This window comes from Salmo salar, chromosome ssa06, assembly GCF_905237065.1.
Source record: "Salmo salar chromosome ssa06, Ssal_v3.1, whole genome shotgun sequence".
Classification (NCBI taxonomy): Eukaryota; Metazoa; Chordata; class Actinopteri; order Salmoniformes; family Salmonidae; genus Salmo; species Salmo salar.
The window spans coordinates 4,442,004-4,464,284 of record NC_059447.1 but is presented as its reverse complement, the minus strand read 5'-3'; the positions used below and the strand labels follow the sequence as shown (position 1 = coordinate 4,464,284).

At 42.9% G+C, this 22,281-nt stretch overlaps 3 protein-coding genes across 12 annotated transcripts in view; all 3 read left to right on the top strand.

The window, feature by feature from the left end:
* LOC106606228 (WD repeat domain phosphoinositide-interacting protein 1) overlaps positions 1-22,022 on the top strand; it is a 56,638-nt gene extending 34,616 nt beyond the window's left edge. Inside the window, exons 8-14 of the mRNA XM_045719591.1 lie at positions 7,248-7,355; positions 10,360-10,438; positions 10,630-10,715; positions 11,179-11,286; positions 13,301-13,440; positions 13,573-13,673; positions 20,238-22,022. Coding sequence (XP_045575547.1) covers positions 7,248-7,355; positions 10,360-10,438; positions 10,630-10,715; positions 11,179-11,286; positions 13,301-13,440; positions 13,573-13,673; positions 20,238-20,288 — 673 coding nt within the window. The 3' untranslated portion in view covers positions 20,289-22,022. The remainder of the gene's footprint in view (positions 1-7,247; positions 7,356-10,359; positions 10,439-10,629; positions 10,716-11,178; positions 11,287-13,300; positions 13,441-13,572; positions 13,674-20,237) is intronic.
* Positions 13,680-22,022, top strand: LOC123743370 (uncharacterized PE-PGRS family protein PE_PGRS24-like). 10 transcript variants are annotated; one of them, XR_006770100.1, is made up of 10 exons: positions 13,680-16,792; positions 16,835-16,925; positions 17,003-17,121; positions 17,199-17,324; positions 17,360-17,485; positions 17,521-17,604; positions 17,640-17,730; positions 17,766-17,856; positions 17,934-17,996; positions 18,032-22,022. XR_006770100.1 is itself a non-coding variant. In XM_045719598.1 (10 exons), exons 1-9 carry the CDS (start codon positions 16,595-16,597, stop codon positions 17,896-17,898), a joined length of 933 nt encoding a protein of 310 aa, XP_045575554.1. In that variant the 5' UTR covers positions 13,680-16,594; the 3' UTR covers positions 17,899-17,919; positions 18,116-22,022. The 10 variants fall into 10 exon arrangements, 6 of the variants coding, with proteins under 6 accessions (XP_045575554.1, XP_045575552.1, XP_045575551.1 ...); XR_006770099.1 differs by having other exon boundaries at positions 17,640-17,765; positions 17,801-17,807; positions 17,843-17,996; XM_045719598.1 differs by lacking the exon at positions 17,934-17,996 and having other exon boundaries at positions 17,640-17,765; positions 17,801-17,807; positions 17,843-17,919; positions 18,116-22,022.
* LOC123743369 (uncharacterized PE-PGRS family protein PE_PGRS10-like) lies at positions 18,108-22,022 on the top strand. The gene is made up of 8 exons (XM_045719592.1): positions 18,108-18,360; positions 18,396-18,556; positions 18,592-18,675; positions 18,746-18,836; positions 18,907-19,067; positions 19,138-19,186; positions 19,222-19,340; positions 19,411-22,022. Exons 1-8 carry the CDS (start codon positions 18,108-18,110, stop codon positions 19,471-19,473), a joined length of 981 nt encoding a protein of 326 aa, XP_045575548.1. The 3' UTR covers positions 19,474-22,022.
* Positions 22,023-22,281: the final 259 nt, after the last annotated feature.

Here is a 22,281-nt window from a genome sequence, read left to right as displayed (position 1 = left end):
CTCTCATTATGACAACATTAGAACAGACTGAAGACAGGTTTATAATGACACATCTCTCATTATGACACATTAGAACAGACTGAAGACAGGTTTATAATGACACATCTCTCATTATGACAACATTAGAACAGACTGAAGACAGGTTTATAATGACACATCTCTCATTATGAAACATTAGAACAGACTGAAGACAGGTTTATAATGACACATCTCTCATTATGACAACATTAGAACAGACTGAAGACAGGTTTATAATGACACATCTCTCATTATGAAACATTAGAACAGACTGAAGACAGGTTTATAATGACACATCTCTCATTATGACAACATTAGAACAGACTGAAGACAGGTTTATAATGACACATCTCTCATTATGACAACATTAGAACAGACTGAAGACAGGTTTATAATGACACATCTCTCATTATGAAACATTAGAACAGACTGAAGACAGGTTTATAATGACACATCTCTCATTATGACACATTAGAACAGACTGAAGACAGGTTTATAATGACACATCTCTCATTATGACAACATTAGAACAGACTGAAGACAGGTTTATAATGACACATCTCTCATTATGACAACATTAGAACAGACTGAAGACAGGTTTATAATGACACATCTCTCATTATGAACATTAGAACAGACTGAAGACAGGTTTATAATGACACATCTCTCATTATGACAACATTAGAACAGACTGAAGACAGGTTTATAATGACACATCTCTCATTATGACAACATTAGAACAGACTGAAGACAGGTTTATAATGACACATCTCTCATTATGACAACATTAGAACAGACTGAAGACAGGTTTATAATGACACATCTCTCATTATGACAACATTAGAACAGACTGAAGACAGGTTTATAATGACACATCTCTCATTATGACACATTAGAACAGACTGAAGACAGGTTTATAATGACACATCTCTCATTATGACAACATTAGAACAGACTGAAGACAGGTTTATAATGACACATCTCTCATTATGCAACATTAGAACAGACTGAAGACAGGTTTATAATGACACATCTCTCATTATGACAACATTAGAACAGACTGAAGACAGGTTTATAATGACACATCTCTCATTATGAAACATTAGAACAGACTGAAGACAGGTTTATAATGACACATCTCTCATTATGACAACATTAGAACAGACTGAAGACAGGTTTATAATGACACATCTCTCATTATGACACATTAGAACAGACTGAAGACAGGTTTATAATGACACATCTCTCATTATGACAACATTAGAACAGACTGAAGACAGGTTTATAATGACACATCTCTCATTATGACACATTAGAACAGACTGAAGACAGGTTTATAATGACACATCTCTCATTATGAAACATTAGAACAGACTGAAGACAGGTTTATAATGACACATCTCTCATTATGCACATTAGAACAGACTGAAGACAGGTTTATAATGACACATCTCTCATTATGACAACATTAGAACAGACTGAAGACAGGTTTATAATGACACATCTCTCATTATGACAACATTAGAACAGACTGAAGACAGGTTTATAATGACACATCTCTCATTATGACACATTAGAACAGACTGAAGACAGGTTTATAATGACACATCTCTCATTATGACACATTAGAACAGACTGAAGACAGGTTTATAATGACACATCTCTCATTATGACACATTAGAACAGACTGAAGACAGGTTTATAATGACACATCTCTCATTATGAAACATTAGAACAGACTGAAGACAGGTTTATAATGACACATCTCTCATTATGACAACATTAGAACAGACTGAAGACAGGTTTATAATGACACATCTCTCATTATGACAACATTAGAACAGACTGAAGACAGGTTTATAATGACACATCTCTCATTATGACAACATTAGAACAGACTGAAGACAGGTTTATAATGACACATCTCTCATTATGACAACATTAGAACAGACTGAAGACAGGTTTATAATGACACATCTCTCATTATGACAACATTAGAACAGACTGAAGACAGGTTTATAATGACACATCTCTCATTATGACAACATTAGAACAGACTGAAGACAGGTTTATAATGACACATCTCTCATTATGACAACATTAGAACAGACTGAAGACAGGTTTATAATGACACATCTCTCATTATGACAACATTAGAACAGACTGAAGACAGGTTTATAATGACACATCTCTCATTATGACAACATTAGAACAGACTGAAGACAGGTTTATAATGACACATCTCTCATTATGACAACATTAGAACAGACTGAAGACAGGTTTATAATGACACATCTCTCATTATGACAACATTAGAACAGACTGAAGACAGGTTTATAATGACACATCTCTCATTATGACAACATTAGAACAGACTGAAGACAGGTTTATAATGACACATCTCTCATTATGACAACATTAGAACAGACTGAAGACAGGTTTATAATGACACATCTCTCATTATGACAACATTAGAACAGACTGAAGACAGGTTTATAATGACACATCTCTCATTATGACAACATTAGAACAGACTGAAGACAGGTTTATAATGACACATCTCTCATTATGACAACATTAGAACAGACTGAAGACAGGTTTATAATGACACATCTCTCATTATGACAACATTAGAACAGACTGAAGACAGGTTTATAATGACACATCTCTCATTATGAAACATTAGAACAGACTGAAGACAGGTTTATAATGACACATCTCTCATTATGACAACATTAGAACAGACTGAAGACAGGTTTATAATGACACATCTCTCATTATGACACATTAGAACAGACTGAAGACAGGTTTATAATGACACATCTCTCATTATGACAACATTAGAACAGACTGAAGACAGGTTTATAATGACACATCTCTCATTATGACAACATTAGAACAGACTGAAGACAGGTTTATAATGACACATCTCTCATTATGACAACATTAGAACAGACTGAAGACAGGTTTATAATGACACATCTCTCATTATGACAACATTAGAACAGACTGAAGACAGGTTTATAATGACACATCTCTCATTATGACAACATTAGAACAGACTGAAGACAGGTTTATAATGACACATCTCTCATTATGACACATTAGAACAGACTGAAGACAGGTTTATAATGACACATCTCTCATTATGCACATTAGAACAGACTGAAGACAGGTTTATAATGACACATCTCTCATTATGACAACATTAGAACAGACTGAAGACAGGTTTATAATGACACATCTCTCATTATGAAACATTAGAACAGACTGAAGACAGGTTTATAATGACACATCTCTCATTATGACAACATTAGAACAGACTGAAGACAGGTTTATAATGACACATCTCTCATTATGACAACATTAGAACAGACTGAAGACAGGTTTATAATGACACATCTCTCATTATGCAACATTAGAACAGACTGAAGACAGGTTTATAATGACACATCTCTCATTATGAAACATTAGAACAGACTGAAGACAGGTTTATAATGACACATCTCTCATTATGACAACATTAGAACAGACTGAAGACAGGTTTATAATGACACATCTCTCATTATGCAACATTAGAACAGACTGAAGACAGGTTTATAATGACACATCTCTCATTATGACAACATTAGAACAGACTGAAGACAGGTTTATAATGACACATCTCTCATTATGAAACATTAGAACAGACTGAAGACAGGTTTATAATGACACATCTCTCATTATGACACATTAGAACAGACTGAAGACAGGTTTATAATGACACATCTCTCATTATGACATTAGAACAGACTGAAGACAGGTTTATAATGACACATCTCTCATTATGCACATTAGAACAGACTGAAGACAGGTTTATAATGACACATCTCTCATTATGAACATTAGAACAGACTGAAGACAGGTTTATAATGACACATCTCTCATTATGACAACATTAGAACAGACTGAAGACAGGTTTATAATGACACATCTCTCATTATGACACATTAGAACAGACTGAAGACAGGTTTATAATGACACATCTCTCATTATGACAACATTAGAACAGACTGAAGACAGGTTTATAATGACACATCTCTCATTATGAAACATTAGAACAGACTGAAGACAGGTTTATAATGACACATCTCTCATTATGACAACATTAGAACAGACTGAAGACAGGTTTATAATGACACATCTCTCATTATGACAACATTAGAACAGACTGAAGACAGGTTTATAATGACACATCTCTCATTATGACACATTAGAACAGACTGAAGACAGGTTTATAATGACACATCTCTCATTATGACAACATTAGAACAGACTGAAGACAGGTTTATAATGACACATCTCTCATTATGACACATTAGAACAGACTGAAGACAGGTTTATAATGACACATCTCTCATTATGCACATTAGAACAGACTGAAGACAGGTTTATAATGACACATCTCTCATTATGACATTAGAACAGACTGAAGACAGGTTTATAATGACACATCTCTCATTATGACACATTAGAACAGACTGAAGACAGGTTTATAATGACACATCTCTCATTATGACAACATTAGAACAGACTGAAGACAGGTTTATAATGACACATCTCTCATTATGACACATTAGAACAGACTGAAGACAGGTTTATAATGACACATCTCTCATTATGCACATTAGAACAGACTGAAGACAGGTTTATAATGACACATCTCTCATTATGACAACATTAGAACAGACTGAAGACAGGTTTATAATGACACATCTCTCATTATGACAACATTAGAACAGACTGAAGACAGGTTTATAATGACACATCTCTCATTATGACATTAGAACAGACTGAAGACAGGTTTATAATGACACATCTCTCATTATGACAACATTAGAACAGACTGAAGACAGGTTTATAATGACACATCTCTCATTATGACAACATTAGAACAGACTGAAGACAGGTTTATAATGACACATCTCTCATTATGACAACATTAGAACAGACTGAAGACAGGTTTATAATGACACATCTCTCATTATGACAACATTAGAACAGACTGAAGACAGGTTTATAATGACACATCTCTCATTATGACAACATTAGAACAGACTGAAGACAGGTTTATAATGACACATCTCTCATTATGACAACATTAGAACAGACTGAAGACAGGTTTATAATGACACATCTCTCATTATGACAACATTAGAACAGACTGAAGACAGGTTTATAATGACACATCTCTCATTATGACAACATTAGAACAGACTGAAGACAGGTTTATAATGACACATCTCTCATTATGACAACATTAGAACAGACTGAAGACAGGTTTATAATGACACATCTCTCATTATGACAACATTAGAACAGACTGAAGACAGGTTTATAATGACACATCTCTCATTATGACAACATTAGAACAGACTGAAGACAGGTTTATAATGACACATCTCTCATTATGACAACATTAGAACAGACTGAAGACAGGTTTATAATGACACATCTCTCATTATGACAACATTAGAACAGACTGAAGACAGGTTTATAATGACACATCTCTCATTATGACAACATTAGAACAGACTGAAGACAGGTTTATAATGACACATCTCTCATTATGACAACATTAGAACAGACTGAAGACAGGTTTATAATGACACATCTCTCATTATGACAACATTAGAACAGACTGAAGACAGGTTTATAATGACACATCTCTCATTATGACAACATTAGAACAGACTGAAGACAGGTTTATAATGACACATCTCTCATTATGACAACATTAGAACAGACTGAAGACAGGTTTATAATGACACATCTCTCATTATGACAACATTAGAACAGACTGAAGACAGGTTTATAATGACACATCTCTCATTATGACAACATTAGAACAGACTGAAGACAGGTTTATAATGACACATCTCTCATTATGACAACATTAGAACAGACTGAAGACAGGTTTATAATGACACATCTCTCATTATGACAACATTAGAACAGACTGAAGACAGGTTTATAATGACACATCTCTCATTATGACAACATGAGAACAGACTGAAGACAGGTTTATAATGACACATCTCTCATTATGACAACATGAGAACAGACTGAAGACAGGTTTATAATGACACATCTCTCATTATGACAACATGAGAACAGACTGAAGACAGGTTTATAATGACACATCTCTCATTATGACATTAGAACAGACTGAAGACGGGTTTATAATGACACATCTCTCATTATGACAACATTAGAACAGACTGAAGACAGGTTTATAATGACACATCTCTCATTATGACATTAGAACAGACTGAAGACAGGTTTATAATGACACATCTCTCATTATGACATTAGAACAGACTGAAGACGGGTTTATAATGACACATCTCTCATTATGACAACATTAGAACAGACTGAAGACAGGTTTATAATGACACATCTCTCATTATGACAACATTAGAACAGACTGAAGACAGGTTTATAATGACACATCTCTCATTATGACAACATTAGAACAGACTGAAGACAGGTTTATAATGACACATCTCTCATTATGACAACATTAGAACAGACTGAAGACAGGTTTATAATGACACATCTCTCATTATGACAACATTAGAACAGACTGAAGACAGGTTTATAATGACACATCTCTCATTATGACAACATTAGAACAGACTGAAGACAGGTTTATAATGACACATCTCTCATTATGACAACATTAGAACAGACTGAAGACAGGTTTATAATGACACATCTCTCATTATGACATTAGAACAGACTGAAGACAGGTTTATAATGACACATCTCTCATTATGACATTAGAACAGACTGAAGACAGGTTTATAATGACACATCTCTCATTATGACATTAGAACAGACTGAAGACAGGTTTATAATGACACATCTCTCATTATGACATTAGAACAGACTGAAGACAGGTTTATAATGACACATCTCTCATTATGACAACATTAGAACAGACTGAAGACAGGTTTATAATGACACATCTCTCATTATGACAATGTGTGATAGAACAAAGCAAAGGAAAGGAATGGCCCGCTGAAATGTTTCAAACGCTTCTTTCATAGCTAGATAACGTCATTTGTGTAATTAAGTTCTTACTAACAGTATGAGTGTAGAAGAGACTTATAATAACTTGTGTGTGTGTGTGTGTGTGTGTGTGTGTGTGTGTGTGTGTGTGTGTGTGTGTGTGTGTCTGTCTGCAGGTACGTCAATATCAGTTCCCTGTCCTTCAGTCCTGACGCCCAGTTCCTCTGTGCCTCCAGCAACACTGAGACCGTACACATCTTCAAACTGGAACAGCACGGACCCAGGTACACACACACACCACACACACATAGGAGTCACCCCCAACCTGGCAAGCCATCATACATCTCTCTCTCTACCCCTCATCTCTCTCTATCCCCCTATCTATCTCTCTCTATCCCTCTATCTCTCTCTATCCCCCCATCTCTCTATCCCCCCATCTCTCTATCTACCCCTCTATCTCTCTCTATCCCCTCTATCTCTCTCTCTCTACCCCACCTCTCTCTCTATCCCCTCTATCTCTCTCTCTATCCCCCATCTCTCTCTCTATCCCCCCTATCTCTCTCTATCCCCCTATCTCTCTCTATCCCCCCTATCTCTCTCTATCCCCCCTATCTCTCTCTATCCCCCCTATCTCTCTCTCTATCCCCTATCTCTCTCTCTACCCCCCCTCTCTCTCTATCCCCCATCCCCCTCTCTCTCTCTCTACCCCTCTATCTCTCTCTATCCCCCCTATCTCTCTCTCTCTACCCCACCTCTCTCTCTATCCGCCTATCTCTCTCTCTCTCTATCCCCCCATCTCTCTCTCTCTACCCCACCTCTCTCTCTATCCCCCTATCTCTCTCTCTCTATTCCCCCTATCTCTCTCTCTCTATCCCCCCTCTCTCTCTATCCCCCCTCTCTCTCTACCCCCCCTCTCTCTCTACCCCCTCTCTCTATCCCCATCTCTCTCTATCCCCCATCTCTCTATCCCCCTTCTCTCTCCTCTCTCTATCCCCCATCCCCCTCTCTCTCTCTATCCCCCCCTCTCTCTACCCCCTCTCTCTCTATCCCCCATCCCCCCCTCTCTCTCTATCCCCCTCTCTCACACACTCTTTCTCTCTCCCTGTCTCTCTAACCCTGTATCTCCCTGTCTCTCTAACCCTGTATCTCCCTGTCTCTCTCTGTGTATCTCCCTGTCTCTCTAACCCTGTATCTCCCTGTCTCTCTAACCCTGTCTCTCTCTGTGTATCTCCCTGTCTCTCTCTGTGTATCTCCCTGTCTCTCTCTGTGTATCTCCCTGTCTCTCTCTGTGTATCTCCCTGTCTCTCTAACCCTGTATCTCCCTGTCTCTCTAACCCTGTATCTCCCTGTCTCTCTAACCCTGTATCTCCCTGTCTCTCTAACCCTGTATCTCCCTGTCTCTCTAACCCTGTATCTCCCTGTCTCTCTCTAACCCTGTATCTCCCTGTCTCTCTAACCCTGTATCTCCCTGTCTCTCTAACCCTGTATCTCCCTGTCTCTCTAACCCTGTATCTCCCTGTCTCTCTAACCCTGTAACTCCCTGTCTCTCTAACCCTGTATCTCCCTGTCTCTCTAACCCTGTATCTCCCTGTCTCTCTCTGTGTATCTCCCTGTCTCTCTCTGTGTATCTCCCTGTCTCTCTAACCCTGTATCTCCCTGTCTCTCTAACCCTGTATCTCCCTGTCTCTCTAACCCTGTATCTCCCTGTCTCTCTAACCCTGTATCTCCCTGTCTCTCTCTAACCCTGTATCTCCCTGTCTCTCTAACCCTGTATCTCCCTGTCTCTCTCTAACCCTGTATCTCCCTGTCTCTCTAACCCTGTATCTCCCTGTCTCTCTCTGTGTATCTCCCTGTCTCTCTAACCCTGTATCTACCTGTCTCTCTAACCCTGTATCTCCCTGTCTCTCTAACCCTGTATCTCCCTGTCTCTCTCTGTGTATCTCCCTGTCTCTCTAACCCTGTATCTCCCTGTCTCTCTAACCCTGTATCTCCCTGTCTCTCTAACCCTGTATCTCCCTGTCTCTCTAACCCTGTATCTCCCTGTCTCTCTAACCCTGTATCTCCCTGTCTCTCTCTAACCCTGTATCTCCCTGTCTCTCTAACCCTGTATCTCCCTGTCTCTCTCTAACCCTGTATCTCCCTGTCTCTCTAACCCTGTATCTCCCTGTCTCTCTCTGTGTATCTCCCTGTCTCTCTAACCCTGTATCTCCCTGTCTCTCTCTAACCCTGTATCTCCCTGTCTCTCTAACCCTGTATCTCCCTGTCTCTCTCTGTGTATCTCCCTGTCTCTCTAACCCTGTATCTCCCTGTCTCGCTAACCCTGTATCTCCCTGTCTCTCTAACCCTGTATCTCCCTGTCTCTCTAACCCTGTATCTCCCTGTCTCTCTAACCCTGTATCTCCCTGTCTCTCTAACCCTGTAACTCCCTGTCTCTCTAACCCTGTATCTCCCTGTCTCTCTAACCCTGTATCTCCCTGTCTCTCTAACCCTGTATCTCCCTGTCTCTCTAACCCTGTATCTCCCTGTCTCTCTCTAACCCTGTATCTCCCTGTCTCTCTCTAACCCTGTATCTCCCTGTCTCTCTCTAACCCTGTATCTCCCTGTCTCTCTAACCCTGTATCTCCCTGTCTCTCTCTAACCCTGTATCTCCCTGTCTCTCTAACCCTGTAACTCCCTGTCTCTCTAACCCTGTATCTCCCTGTCTCTCTAACCCTGTATCTCCCTGTCTCTCTCTGTGTATCTCCCTGTCTCTCTCTGTGTATCTCCCTGTCTCTCTAACCCTGTATCTCCCTGTCTCTCTAACCCTGTATCTCCCTGTCTCTCTAACCCTGTATCTCCCTGTCTCTCTAACCCTGTATCTCCCTGACTCTCTCTAACCCTGTATCTCCCTGTCTCTCTCTAACCCTGTATCTCCCTGTCTCTCTAACCCTGTATCTCCCTGTCTCTCTAACCCTGTATCTCCCTGTCTCTCTAACCCTGTATCTCCCTGTCTCTCTAACCCTGTATCTCCCTGTCTCTCTCTGTGTATCTCCCTGTCTCTCTAACCCTGTATCTCCCTGTCTCTCTAACCCTGTATCTCCCTGTCTCTCTAACCCTGTACCTCCCTGTCTCTCTAACCCTGTATCTCCCTGTCTCTCTAACCCTGTCTCTCTCTGTGTATCTCCCTGTCTCTCTAACCCTGTATCTCCCTGTCTCTCTAACCCTGTCTCTATCTGTGTATCTCCCTGTCTCTCTAACCCTGTATCTCCCTGTCTCTCTCTGTGCATCTCCCTGTCTCTCTCTGTGTAGTGGAGAGGACGAGTGTCCTACCTGGGGATCCTACGTAGGGAAGATGTTCTCTGCAGCCAGCAGCTACCTCCCAGCCCAGGTGTCTGTCTTATTGGCCTTTTCTTTCTTGTTCCCTGCATGTTTATATATTATGCTTCTTCTTATTCAATACTATTTCAAATATTTGTTTACTTGCTGTACTGAGAGGAGATCTTGTAAGTAGCATGACATTGTACTGTATACACTAGGCTGTATCCTATCATATGACAATACACTTTGATTGCATTTGAGGTGTCTGGAGTGATGAGTCAGGAAAGAGCCTTTGCCACTGTACGCCTCCTAGTGGCCGGGCAGAGGAACGTCTGTACCCTCGCCACGTGAGTCTCCCTGTGTGTGTGTTTTTGTGTTTAGGGATTACGTGTGTATGGTGTGTGTGTGTGTGTTTTTGTGTTTAGGGATTACGGGTGTGTGTGTGTGTGTGTGTGTGTGTGTGTGTGTGTGTGTGTGTGTGTGTGTGTGTGTGTGTGTGTGTGTGTGTGTGTACTGTATAGGGAGTTGGTGTGGGTTTTTTATCTCATTAGGTTTTGGTCTTCTATTTGTTATACACAGTAGTACACAGTAGTACACAGTAGTACACAGTAGTAGACAGTAGTAGACAGTAGTAGACAGTAATACACAGTAGTAGACAGTAGTCGACTGAATTACACAGTTTAAAATACTATATCGTAGATCATCCTGACCTGATCCTAGAGTAATGGCCATAAATTATAGTGTTGTATGTCCTATTCCACTGGGTGTGAGGGTGTCATGGCTGGCTGTGTCCCTGTGTCTGTCTGTCAGGATCCAGAAGCTTCCTCGTCTGCTGGTGGCCTCCTCCGACGGACAGCTGTTCATCTATAACGTCGACCCTCAGGATGGAGGAGAGTGTGTCCTGGCTCAGAAACACAGGTGAGAGGTCATCTCAGGTCAGAGGTCAATCGAGGTCAGAAGCCCTTACAGCTGCTTTGCTAATCAAACAAACTGCTGAAAGTGACTTCTGGAAAACCATCATCTGCAACCTATTCAATACCAGACCTAGTATTTCTGTTGTCATCTGCAACCTATTCAATACCAGACCTAGTATTTCTGTTGTCATCTGCAACCTATTCAATACCAGACCTAGTATTTCTGTTGTCATCTGCAACCTATTCAATACCAGACCTAGTATTTATGTTGTCATCTGCAACCTATTCAATACCAGACCTAGTATTTCTGTTGTCATCTGCAACCTATTCAATACCAGACCTAGTATTTCTGTTGTCATCTGCAACCTATTCAATACCAGACCTAGTATTTCTGTTGTCATCTGCAACCTATTCAATACCAGACCTAGTATTTCTGTTGTCATCTGCAACCTATTCAATACCAGACCTAGTATTTCTGTTGTCATCTGCAACCTATTCAATACCAGACCTAGTATTTCTGTTGTCATCTGCAACTTATTCAATACCAGACCTAGTATTTCTGTTGTCATCTGCAACTTATTCAATACCAGACCTAGTATTTCTGTTGTCATCTACAACTTATTCAATACCAGACCTAGTATTTCTGTTGTCATCTGCAACTTATTCAATACCAGACCTAGTATTTCTGTTGTCATCTGCAACTTATTCAATACCAGACCTAGTATTTCTGTTGTCATCTGCAACCTATTCAATACCAGACCTAGTATTTCTGTTGTCATCTGCAACCTATTCAGTACCAGACCTAGTATTTCTGTTGTCATCTGCAACCTATTCAATACCAGACCTAGTATTTCTGTTGTCATCTGCAACTTATTCAATACCAGACCTAGTATTTCTGTTGTCATCTGCAACCTATTCAATACCAGACCTAGTATTTCTGTTGTCATCTGCAACCTATTCAATACCAGACCTAGTATTTCTGTTGTCATCTGCAACCTATTCAATACCAGACCTAGTATTTCTGTTGTCATCTGCAACCTATTCAATACCAGACCTAGTATTTCTGTTGTCATCTGCAACCTATTCAATACCAGACCTAGTATTTCTGTTGTCATCTGCAACCTATTCAATACCAGACCTAGTATTTCTGTTGTCATCTGCAACTTATTCAATACCAGACCTAGTATTTATGTTGTCATCTGCAACTTATTCAATACCAGACCTAGTATTTCTGTTGTCATCTGCAACTTATTCAATACCAGACCTAGTATTTCTGTTGTCATCTGCAACCTATTCAATACCAGACCTAGTATTTCTGTTGTCATCTGCAACCTATTCAATACCAGACCTAGTATTTATGTTGTCATCTGCAACCTATTCAATACCAGACCTAGTATTTCTGTTGTCATCTGCAACCTATTCAATACCAGACCTAGTATTTCTGTTGTCATCTGCAACCTATTCAATACCAGACCTAGTATTTATGTTGTCATCTGCAACCTATTCAATACCAGACCTAGTATTTCTGTTGTCATCTGCAACCTATTCAATACCAGACCTAGTATTTCTGTTGTCATCTGCAACCTATTCAATACCAGACCTAGTATTTCTGTTGTCATCTGCAACCTATTCAATACCAGACCTAGTATTTATGTTGTCATCTGCAACTTATTCAATACCAGACCTAGTATTTATGCTTTATTGTCATGGGAAACATATGTTTACATTGCCAAAGCAAGTGAAATAGATAATAAACAAAAATGAAATAAACAATAAAAAATGAACAGTAAACATTACACTCACAAGTTTCAAAGGAATAAATACATTTCAAATGTCATATTATGTCTACATACAGTGTTGTAATGATGTTCAAATAGTTAAAGTACACAAGGGAAAATAAATAAACATAAATATGGGTTGTATTTACAATGGTGTTTGTTCTTCACTGGTTGCCCTTTTCTTGTGGCAACAGGTCACACATCTTGCTGCTCTCTCTTGCTGATTTTATCCCCCCCCAGATTGTTTGGTGAGGATGAGGACAAGGAGGAGGGGGTGGAGTCAGAAGGGTCAGAGGTCACGGTGCCTGTCCAGGCATGTCCATCATACGCCGCCACTGTTGCCATACCAACCACTGGTCCAGTCACTACCACGCTTACAGGTGTGTGTGAGTGAGAGAGAAAGAGAGAAATATTGTGTGTGTGTGAGAGAGAGAGAGAGATTTGTGTTGTATCTGAAAGGGTGTGTGTGTATAACTTTACCTGTAACCTCTCTCCTCTCCTCTCCACCCCAGGTTACTCTGAGGATGGTGGGGCTAAGAAGGGCGAGGTGATCCCAGAACATGAGTTTGCCGCTGGTCCCGTCTGTCTGGATGATGAGAACGAGTTTCCTCCAGTGAGCAATCAGCAACTCTCCTAGCCTGGTCCTATACAGAAACAGTAGTCATGCTAACTCTCCTAGCCTGGTCCTATACAGAAACAGTAGTTATGCTAACTCTCCTAGCCTGGTCCTATACAGAAACAGTAGTCATGCTAACTCTCCTAGCCTGGTCCTATACAGAAACAGTAGTTATGCTAACTCTCCTAGCCTGGTCCTATACAGAAACAGTAGTCATGCTAACTCTCCTAGCCTGGTCCTATACAGAAACAGTAGTCATGCTAACTCTCCTAGCCTGGTCCTATACAGAAACAGTAGTCATGCTAACTCTCCTAGCCTGGTCCTATACAGAAACAGTAGTCATGCTAACTCTCCTAGCCTGGTCCTATACAGAAACAGTAGTTATGCTAACTCTAATAGCCTGGTCCTATACAGAAACAGTAGCCTGGCTAGCTAGCCAGAGACTGAGAGAAGCAGAGTTTGGCCAAAGCGAGATATTTCAACCTGGAATGACATTAGACAAAAGGAAAGGGTGCAACTCTACCCTACTGCCTTCAGAAACTAAAGGACAGCTCCTCATTTGTGGTGAGCAGCAGTAGTGCTTCTGGGATACTGAGTCTGGAAGGACATAAGTAGGATCAGAGGAGCACATGTAAAGAGTTGACCCTACTGTCTTTATATTCCACTCAGGAGCTAACCGGGTTCCATTTAGAAACATAGGAACTATAGTACTAGCCTAGTCCCCTTCCTTAACCCCTACCCTCCTACAAACTAGTCCCCTTCCTTATCCCCTACCCTCCTACAAACTAGTCCCCTTCCTTATCCCCTACCCTCTCACAAACTAGTCCCCTTCCTTATCCCCTACCCTCCTACAAACTAGTCCCCTTCCTTATCCCCTACCCTCTCACAAACTAGTCCCCTTCCTTATCCCCTACCCTCCTACAAACTAGTCCCCTTCCTTAACCCCTACCCTTCTACAAACTAGTCCCCTTCCTTAACCCCTACCCTCCTACAAACTAGTCCCCTTCCTTAACCCCTACCCTCCTACAAACTAGTCCCCTTCCTTATCCTCTACCCTCCTACAAACTAGTCCCCTTCCTTAACCCCTACCCTCCTACAAACTAGTCCCCTTCCTCAACCCCTACCCTCCTACAAACTAGTCCCCTTCCTTAACCCCTACCCTCCTACAAACTAGTCCCCTTCCCCTCCTACAAACTAGTCCCCTTCCTTATCCCCTACCCTCCTACAAACTAGTCCCCTTCCTTAACCCCTACCCTCCTACAAACTAGTCCCCTTCCTTAACCCCTACCCTCCTACAAACTAGCCCCCTTCCCCTCCTACAAACTAGTCCCCTTCCCTACCCCTACCCTCCTACAAACTAGTCCCCTTCCTTAACCCCTACCCTCCTACAAACTAGTCCCCTTCCTTAACCCCTACCCTCCTACAAACTAGTCCCCTTCCTTATCCCCTACCCTCCTACAAACTAGTCCCCTTCCTTAACCCCTACCCTCCTACAAACTAGTCCCCTTCCTTAACCCCTACCCTCCTACAAACTAGTCCCCTTCCTTAACCCCTACCCTCCTACAAACTAGTCCCCTTCCTTAACCCCCTACCCTTCCACAAACTAGTCCCCTTCCTTAACCCCTACCCTCCTACAAACTAGTCCCCTTCCTTAACCCCTACCCTCCTACAAACTAGTCCCCTTCCTTAACCCCTACCCTCCTACAAACTAGTCCCCTTCCTTAACCCCTACCCTCCTACAAACTAGTCCCCTTCCTTAACCCCTACCCTCCCACAAACTAGTCCCCTTCCTTAACCCCTACCCTCCTACAAACTAGTCCCCTTCCCTACCCCTACCCTCCTACAAACTAGCCCCCTTCCCTACCCCTACCCTCCTACAAACTAGTCCCCTTCCTTATCCCCTACCCTCCTACAAACTAGTCCCCTTCCTTATCCCCTACCCTCCTACAAACTAGTCCCAGTCCTTATCCCCTACCCTCTCACAAACTAGTCCCCTTCCTTAACCCCTACCCTCCCACAAACTAGTCCCCTTCCCCTCCTACAAACTAGTCCCCTTCCCTACCCCTACCCTCCTACAAACTAGTTCCCTTCCCTACCCCTTATAACATTGGCCCAGTTAGCAAGGCCTCCACACTAACTCCTACAAAATATTGGGTTTAAATCCTACAGTATACACTGAGTGAACAAAACATTAGGAACATCTTCCTAATATTGAGTTTAACCTGTCTCCTCCCCTTCATCTACACTGATTGAAGTGGATTTAACAAGTGACATCAATAAGGGATCACAGCTTTCACCTGGATTCACCTGGTCAGTCTATGTCATGGAAAGAGCAGGTGTTGTTAATGTTTTGTGCAGTCAGTATATATACAGTAGGTTTGTTTTAATGCTGAGGGTTGCAATGGCTTTCACTCTGTGAACACCGGTATTACTTTAATACATCATTTCTCTGGAATAGCTATTTTGGCTTATATGTGATTTTATAAGTGTTACCTTCTTAATATGACGTGTATAATGAATCAAATGGGGGTTTGAAAGAACCGTTCAGATGTATAGGCCGGGATTAAATTAGATCCTGGGTGATAGGCAGGAAATGTTCCCGCGTTCGCGGAGATTCCATTTACGGTAAACGCTGCATATGTCGACTCAATCGGATATTGCCTTTAAAAGTCGCAATGCCGATAACCCGCGATCAGATTGAATCCTAGTTGCATGTGGCCAGGTCTGTTGGTGTAATTGTTATATTAATCCACAAGGGGGTGCTGTTGTCCCCGTGTGAGTTCCCATTGCTCAGTGCAACCTGTAAGCAAGTAGAAGTCGCTCCTAAGCACTGATCTAGGATCAGCATACTTAGGACCTTACTATATGAAGGTTAAGCGCAATACTGGTCCTAGATCAGTGCATAAGAAGAAGATTCTATGTTGCTTTATTGGCCACTATTGGGTATAGAGAGAGCCCATGATTCTCTATGTCAGCCTTTTTCAAATCTCTCCTCGGGGACGTTTCACAATGTTGTTGTAGCCCTGAACTGGCGCCTGATTATAGTAGTCAAGTGCTCGTTGACCGGTTGTAGCGTCAGGTGTGCTAGTTCTGGAACAGTTCAAATACATGGACAGGCTGGGGGTTGCCAAGGAGAGGTTGTAATAATACATGGACAGGCTGGGGGTTGCCGAGGAGAGGTTGTAATAGTACATGGACAGGCTGGGGGTTGCCGAGGAGAGGTTGTAATAGTACATGGACAGGCTGGGGGTTGCCGAGGAGAGGTTGTAATAGTACATGGACAGGCTGGGGGTTGCCGAGGAGAGGTTGTAATAGTACATGGACAGGTTGCCGAGGAGAGGTTGTAATAGTACATGGACAGGCTGGGGGTTGCCGAGGAGAGGTTGTAATAGTACATGGACAGGCTGGGGGTTGCCGAGGAGAGGTTGTAATAGTACATGGACAGGTTGCCGAGGAGAGGTTGTAATAGTACATGGACAGGCTGGGGGTTGCCAAGGAGAGGTTGTAATAATACATGGACAGGCTGGGGGTTGCCGAGGAGAGGTTGTAATAGTACATGGACAGGCTGGGGGTTGCCAAGGAGAGGTTGTAATAATACATGGACAGGCTGGGGGTTGCCGAGGAGAGGTTGTAATAGTACATGGACAGGTTGCCGAGGAGAGGTTGTAATAGTACATGGACAGGCTGGGGGTTGCCGAGGAGAGTTTGTAATAGTACATGGACAGGCTGGGGGTTGCCGAGGAGAGGTTGTAATAGTACATGGACAGGCTGGGGGTTGCCGAGGAGAGGTTGTAATAGTACATGGACAGGTTGCCGAGGAGAGGTTGTAATAATACATGGACAGGCTGGGGGTTGCCGAGGAGAGGTTGTAATAGTACATGGACAGGCTGGGGGTTGCCGAGGAGAGGTTGTAATAGTACATGGACAGGTTGCCGAGGAGAGGTTGTAATAGTACATGGACAGGCTGGGGGTTGCCGAGGAGAGGTTGTAATAGTACATGGACAGGCTGGGGGTTGCCGAGGAGAGGTTGTAATAGTACATGGACAGGCTGGGGGTTGCCGAGGAGAGGTTGTAATAGTACATGGACAGGTTGCCGAGGAGAGGTTGTAATAGTACATGGACAGGCTGGGGGTTGCCGAGGAGAGGTTGTAATAGTACATGGACAGGTTGCCGAGGAGAGGTTGTAATAGTACATGGACAGGTTGCCGAGGAGAGGTTGTAATAGTACATGGACAGGCTGGGGGTTGCCGAGGAGAGGTTGTAATAGTACATGGACAGGCTGGGGGTTGCCGAGGAGAGGTTGTAATAGTACATGGACAGGTTGCCGAGGAGAGGTTGTAATAGTACATGGACAGGCTGGGGGTTGCCGAGGAGAGGTTGTAATAGTACATGGACAGGCTGGGGGTTGCCGAGGAGAGGTTGTAATAGTACATGGACAGGTTGCCGAGGAGAGGTTGTAATAGTACATGGACAGGCTGGGGGTTGCCGAGGAGAGGTTGTAATAGTACATGGACAGGTTGCCGAGGAGAGGTTGTAATAGTACATGGACAGGCTGGGGGTTGCCAAGGAGAGGTTGTAATAATACATGGACAGGCTGGGGGTTGCCGAGGAGAGGTTGTAATAGTACATGGACAGGCTGGGGGTTGCCAAGGAGAGGTTGTAATAATACATGGACAGGCTGGGGGTTGCCGAGGAGAGGTTGTAATAGTACATGGACAGGTTGCCGAGGAGAGGTTGTAATAGTACATGGACAGGCTGGGGGTTGCCGAGGAGAGGTTGTAATAGTACATGGACAGGCTGGGGGTTGCCGAGGAGAGGTTGTAATAGTACATGGACAGGCTGGGGGTTGCCGAGGAGAGGTTGTAATAGTACATGGACAGGTTGCCGAGGAGAGGTTGTAATAATACATGGACAGGCTGGGGGTTGCCGAGGAGAGGTTGTAATAGTACATGGACAGGCTGGGGGTTGCCGAGGAGAGGTTGTAATAGTACATGGACAGGTTGCCGAGGAGAGGTTGTAATAGTACATGGACAGGTTGCCGAGGAGAGGTTGTAATAGTACATGGACAGGCTGGGGGTTGCCGAGGAGAGGTTGTAATAGTACATGGACAGGCTGGGGGTTGCCGAGGAGAGGTTGTAATAGTACATGGACAGGCTGGGGGTTGCCGAGGAGAGGTTGTAATAGTACATGGACAGGTTGCCGAGGAGAGGTTGTAATAGTACATGGACAGGTTGCCGAGGAGAGGTTGTAATAGTACATGGACAGGCTGGGGGTTGCCGAGGAGAGGTTGTAATAGTACATGGACAGGCTGGGGGTTGCCGAGGAGAGGTTGTAATAGTACATGGACAGGCTGGGGGTTGCCGAGGAGAGGTTGTAATAGTACATGGACAGGTTGCCGAGGAGAGGTTGTAATAGTACATGGACAGGTTGCCGAGGAGAGGTTGTAATAATACATGGACAGGCTGGGGGTTGCCGAGGAGAGGTTGTAATAGTACATGGACAGGCTGGGGGTTGCCGAGGAGAGGTTGTAATAGTACATGGACAGGTTGCCGAGGAGAGGTTGTAATAGTACATGGACAGGCTGGGGGTTGCCGAGGAGAGGTTGTAATAGTACATGGACAGGCTGGGGGTTGCCGAGGAGAGGTTGTAATAGTACATGGACAGGTTGCCGAGGAGAGGTTGTAATAGTACATGGACAGGTTGCCGAGGAGAGGTTGTAATAGTACATGGACAGGCTGGGGGTTGCCGAGGAGAGGTTGTAATAGTACATGGACAGGTTGCCGAGGAGAGGTTGTAATAGTACATGGACAGGTTGCCGAGGAGAGGTTGTAATAGTACATGGACAGGTTGCCGAGGAGAGGTTGTAATAGTACATGGACAGGTTGCCGAGGAGGGGTTGGGAAAAAGCTGCCTATGTAATGCCCTACTAGTTTACATGTCCTATTGAAATGAAGGTCAACCTGTAGTTCTGTCACATTCTCTGAGAAGGGAAGCCGTGATACATATCCACGTGACCATACTACAATAATGATGTTGTTTTTAAACTTCTTGGCATGACTGTGTGTTTTAGAACGAATAACGAAGTCTATTTGTACACCGCTGTCTAGTCTGTCCCATGTGTCTGGTCCTAGAAAAACGTTATCTAAGAGCATTAATCACAGGATGTATCTTAGTTAGTGGAGTGTTTTCTAAAACATTTGTTCCCCTTGATGTTGATATTGGTAAAGGTGGACGTGTTATCTTTAGTCTGTCTCTCAGGGTCGGGGTCAATTCCATTTCAATTCAGTCAGTTCAGGAATTACATTGAATTGACTGAGGTTCGCGTCCCAAATGTCACCATATTCCCTATATAGTGCACTACTTTTGACCCTGGTAGTTCACCATATCGGAAATAGGGCTCTGGTTTAAAAGTAGTGCACTACAGGGAATAGGATACCATTTGGGACGTAGCCTGAAATGACATGGAAGGAACCTTAACCCTGTTGTCTCTATTATAACAAGACTATGACCAAAACCATTCAACCTGACCCCTGACCCCGGTCTGTTTTGGTGTTTTGGTAGATAAATTGGTGCCGCGACGGAACTCGAGGTGGCCAGGGGCGTCGTCTGTGAGGGTAGAACGAAGGAAGGAAGGACAGGAGGACAGACAGGCGGGCGGGCGGACAGACAGACAGACAGACAGGTGTCTGTTGTACACGTTAGAACACACTAACACCTGGTCTGGAACCACAGGACTTCCAGGAGAGCCGTTACATGACCCAGGACAAAATAAACGAGAGGGAAAAAAGACTCTCATTTTAGGGTGCTAAGTTATTTTTTTGAATTAAGTGATTTAAAAAAATATATTATAATAATTATGATTTCTAATTGGGAGGGGGGGGCCAGGACTGGGTGTTTGTGACCCGGTGTGTTGGGGTGTGTTACAGTCCTGGGTCAAATATATAATGTCAAATGCTTTCAAATACCACTATGTCATAAAAGGCACCCTATTCCCTATTTAGTGCACTACTTTTGACCGGGACCATAGGGCTCTGATCAAATGTAATGCACTATATAGGCAATATAGTGCAATTTGGTACAAAGTCCAGGGCTGTGCTTAGTTTAGTTCAGTGGTTCCCAACCCATGGGTACTAGGAGGGGGTACTAGAGGGGGTACTAGAGAAGACTCATGAGACCATAGGCCTACCGGTCAAAATGCACATGAGGGGGTACTTCAGGGGTACTCTGGGCAGAGCCAAATTTAGTTGGTGGTACACTAACCGGAAAACAAAGAAAAAAGGTTGGGAACCACTGGTTTAGTGTTTCCTGTATAATGGAACCAATGAAACCGATTTGAGTATTCCCAAGAGGACAAACTCCAAACTAAATCAAGGTCACAAAGGCTCCGTCCCAGATGGCACCTTGGAAGAGCAGTGGATGTACCAGAGACCATGTGATCTGTCTCTGGGGTGTTAAGACTCTACTGTACCAGAGACCATGTGATCTGTCTCTGGGGTGTTAAGACTCTACTGTACCAGAGACCATGTGATCTGTCTCTGGGGTGTTAAGACTCTACTGTACCAGAGACCATGTGATCTGTCTCTGGGGTGTTAAGACTCTACTGTACCAGAGACCATGTGATCTGTCTCTGGGGTGTTAAGACTCTACTGTACCAGAGACCATGTGATCTGTCTCTGGGGTGTTAAGACTCTACTGTACCAGAGACCATGTGATCTGTCTCTGGGGTGTTAAGACTCTACTGTACCAGAGACCATGTGATCTGTCTCTGGGGTGTTAAGACTCTACTGTACCAGAGACCATGTGATCTGTCTCTGGGGTGTTAAGACTCTACTGTACCAGAGACCATGTGATCTGTCTCTGGGGTGTTAAGACTCTACTGTACCAGAGACCATGTGTGTGATCTGTCTCTGGGGTGTTAAGACTCTACTGTACCAGGTGCATGCCTGACATGTCGCAAATATAACCACGGTTTTTAGAGCTACAAAAAATATTTTATAATAGAATAATTCAATTGTTTAATTATACCATCATCATAACTTTGTATTATGTTTGTTATTATTTTTATTATTATTAACATTCTGGTATTTAATCGTAAAGGAGATTAACAGTTTTTATTATGATGTTTATTTTGCTTTAATTCTGTGTATTTGGATGTATTGATACTTATTAAATGTTTACATGTACCCGTATTGGACACGATCCAGCAGGTCGTTTTGTATGTACGTCCCGATGATATCATTTGTAAAAGTGCGAAGTTTTGCGGATTGCACAAGACCAAAAAAGAAACTACACAGAAACAAACAAATAAAGAAGTAGACTGAAGTAGGAATGGAATTATGCAAATCACCTGACTTGTTGAGTGGTTATTTATCTTTAATAAGGGAGGGAGGGAGGGAGGGAGGGAGGGAGAGGAGGGAGAGGAAAGGGAGAGGAGGGAGAGGAAAGGGAGGGGAGGGAGGGAGAGGAAAGGGAGGGAGAGGAAAGGGAGGGGAGAGAGAGAGAGAGGGGGGAGGGGAGAGGGAGTGGAGGGAGGGAGGGAGGGAGGGGAGGGAGAGGAAAGGGAGGGGAGGGAGGGAGAGAGGGGGGAGGGGAGAGGGAGGAGAGG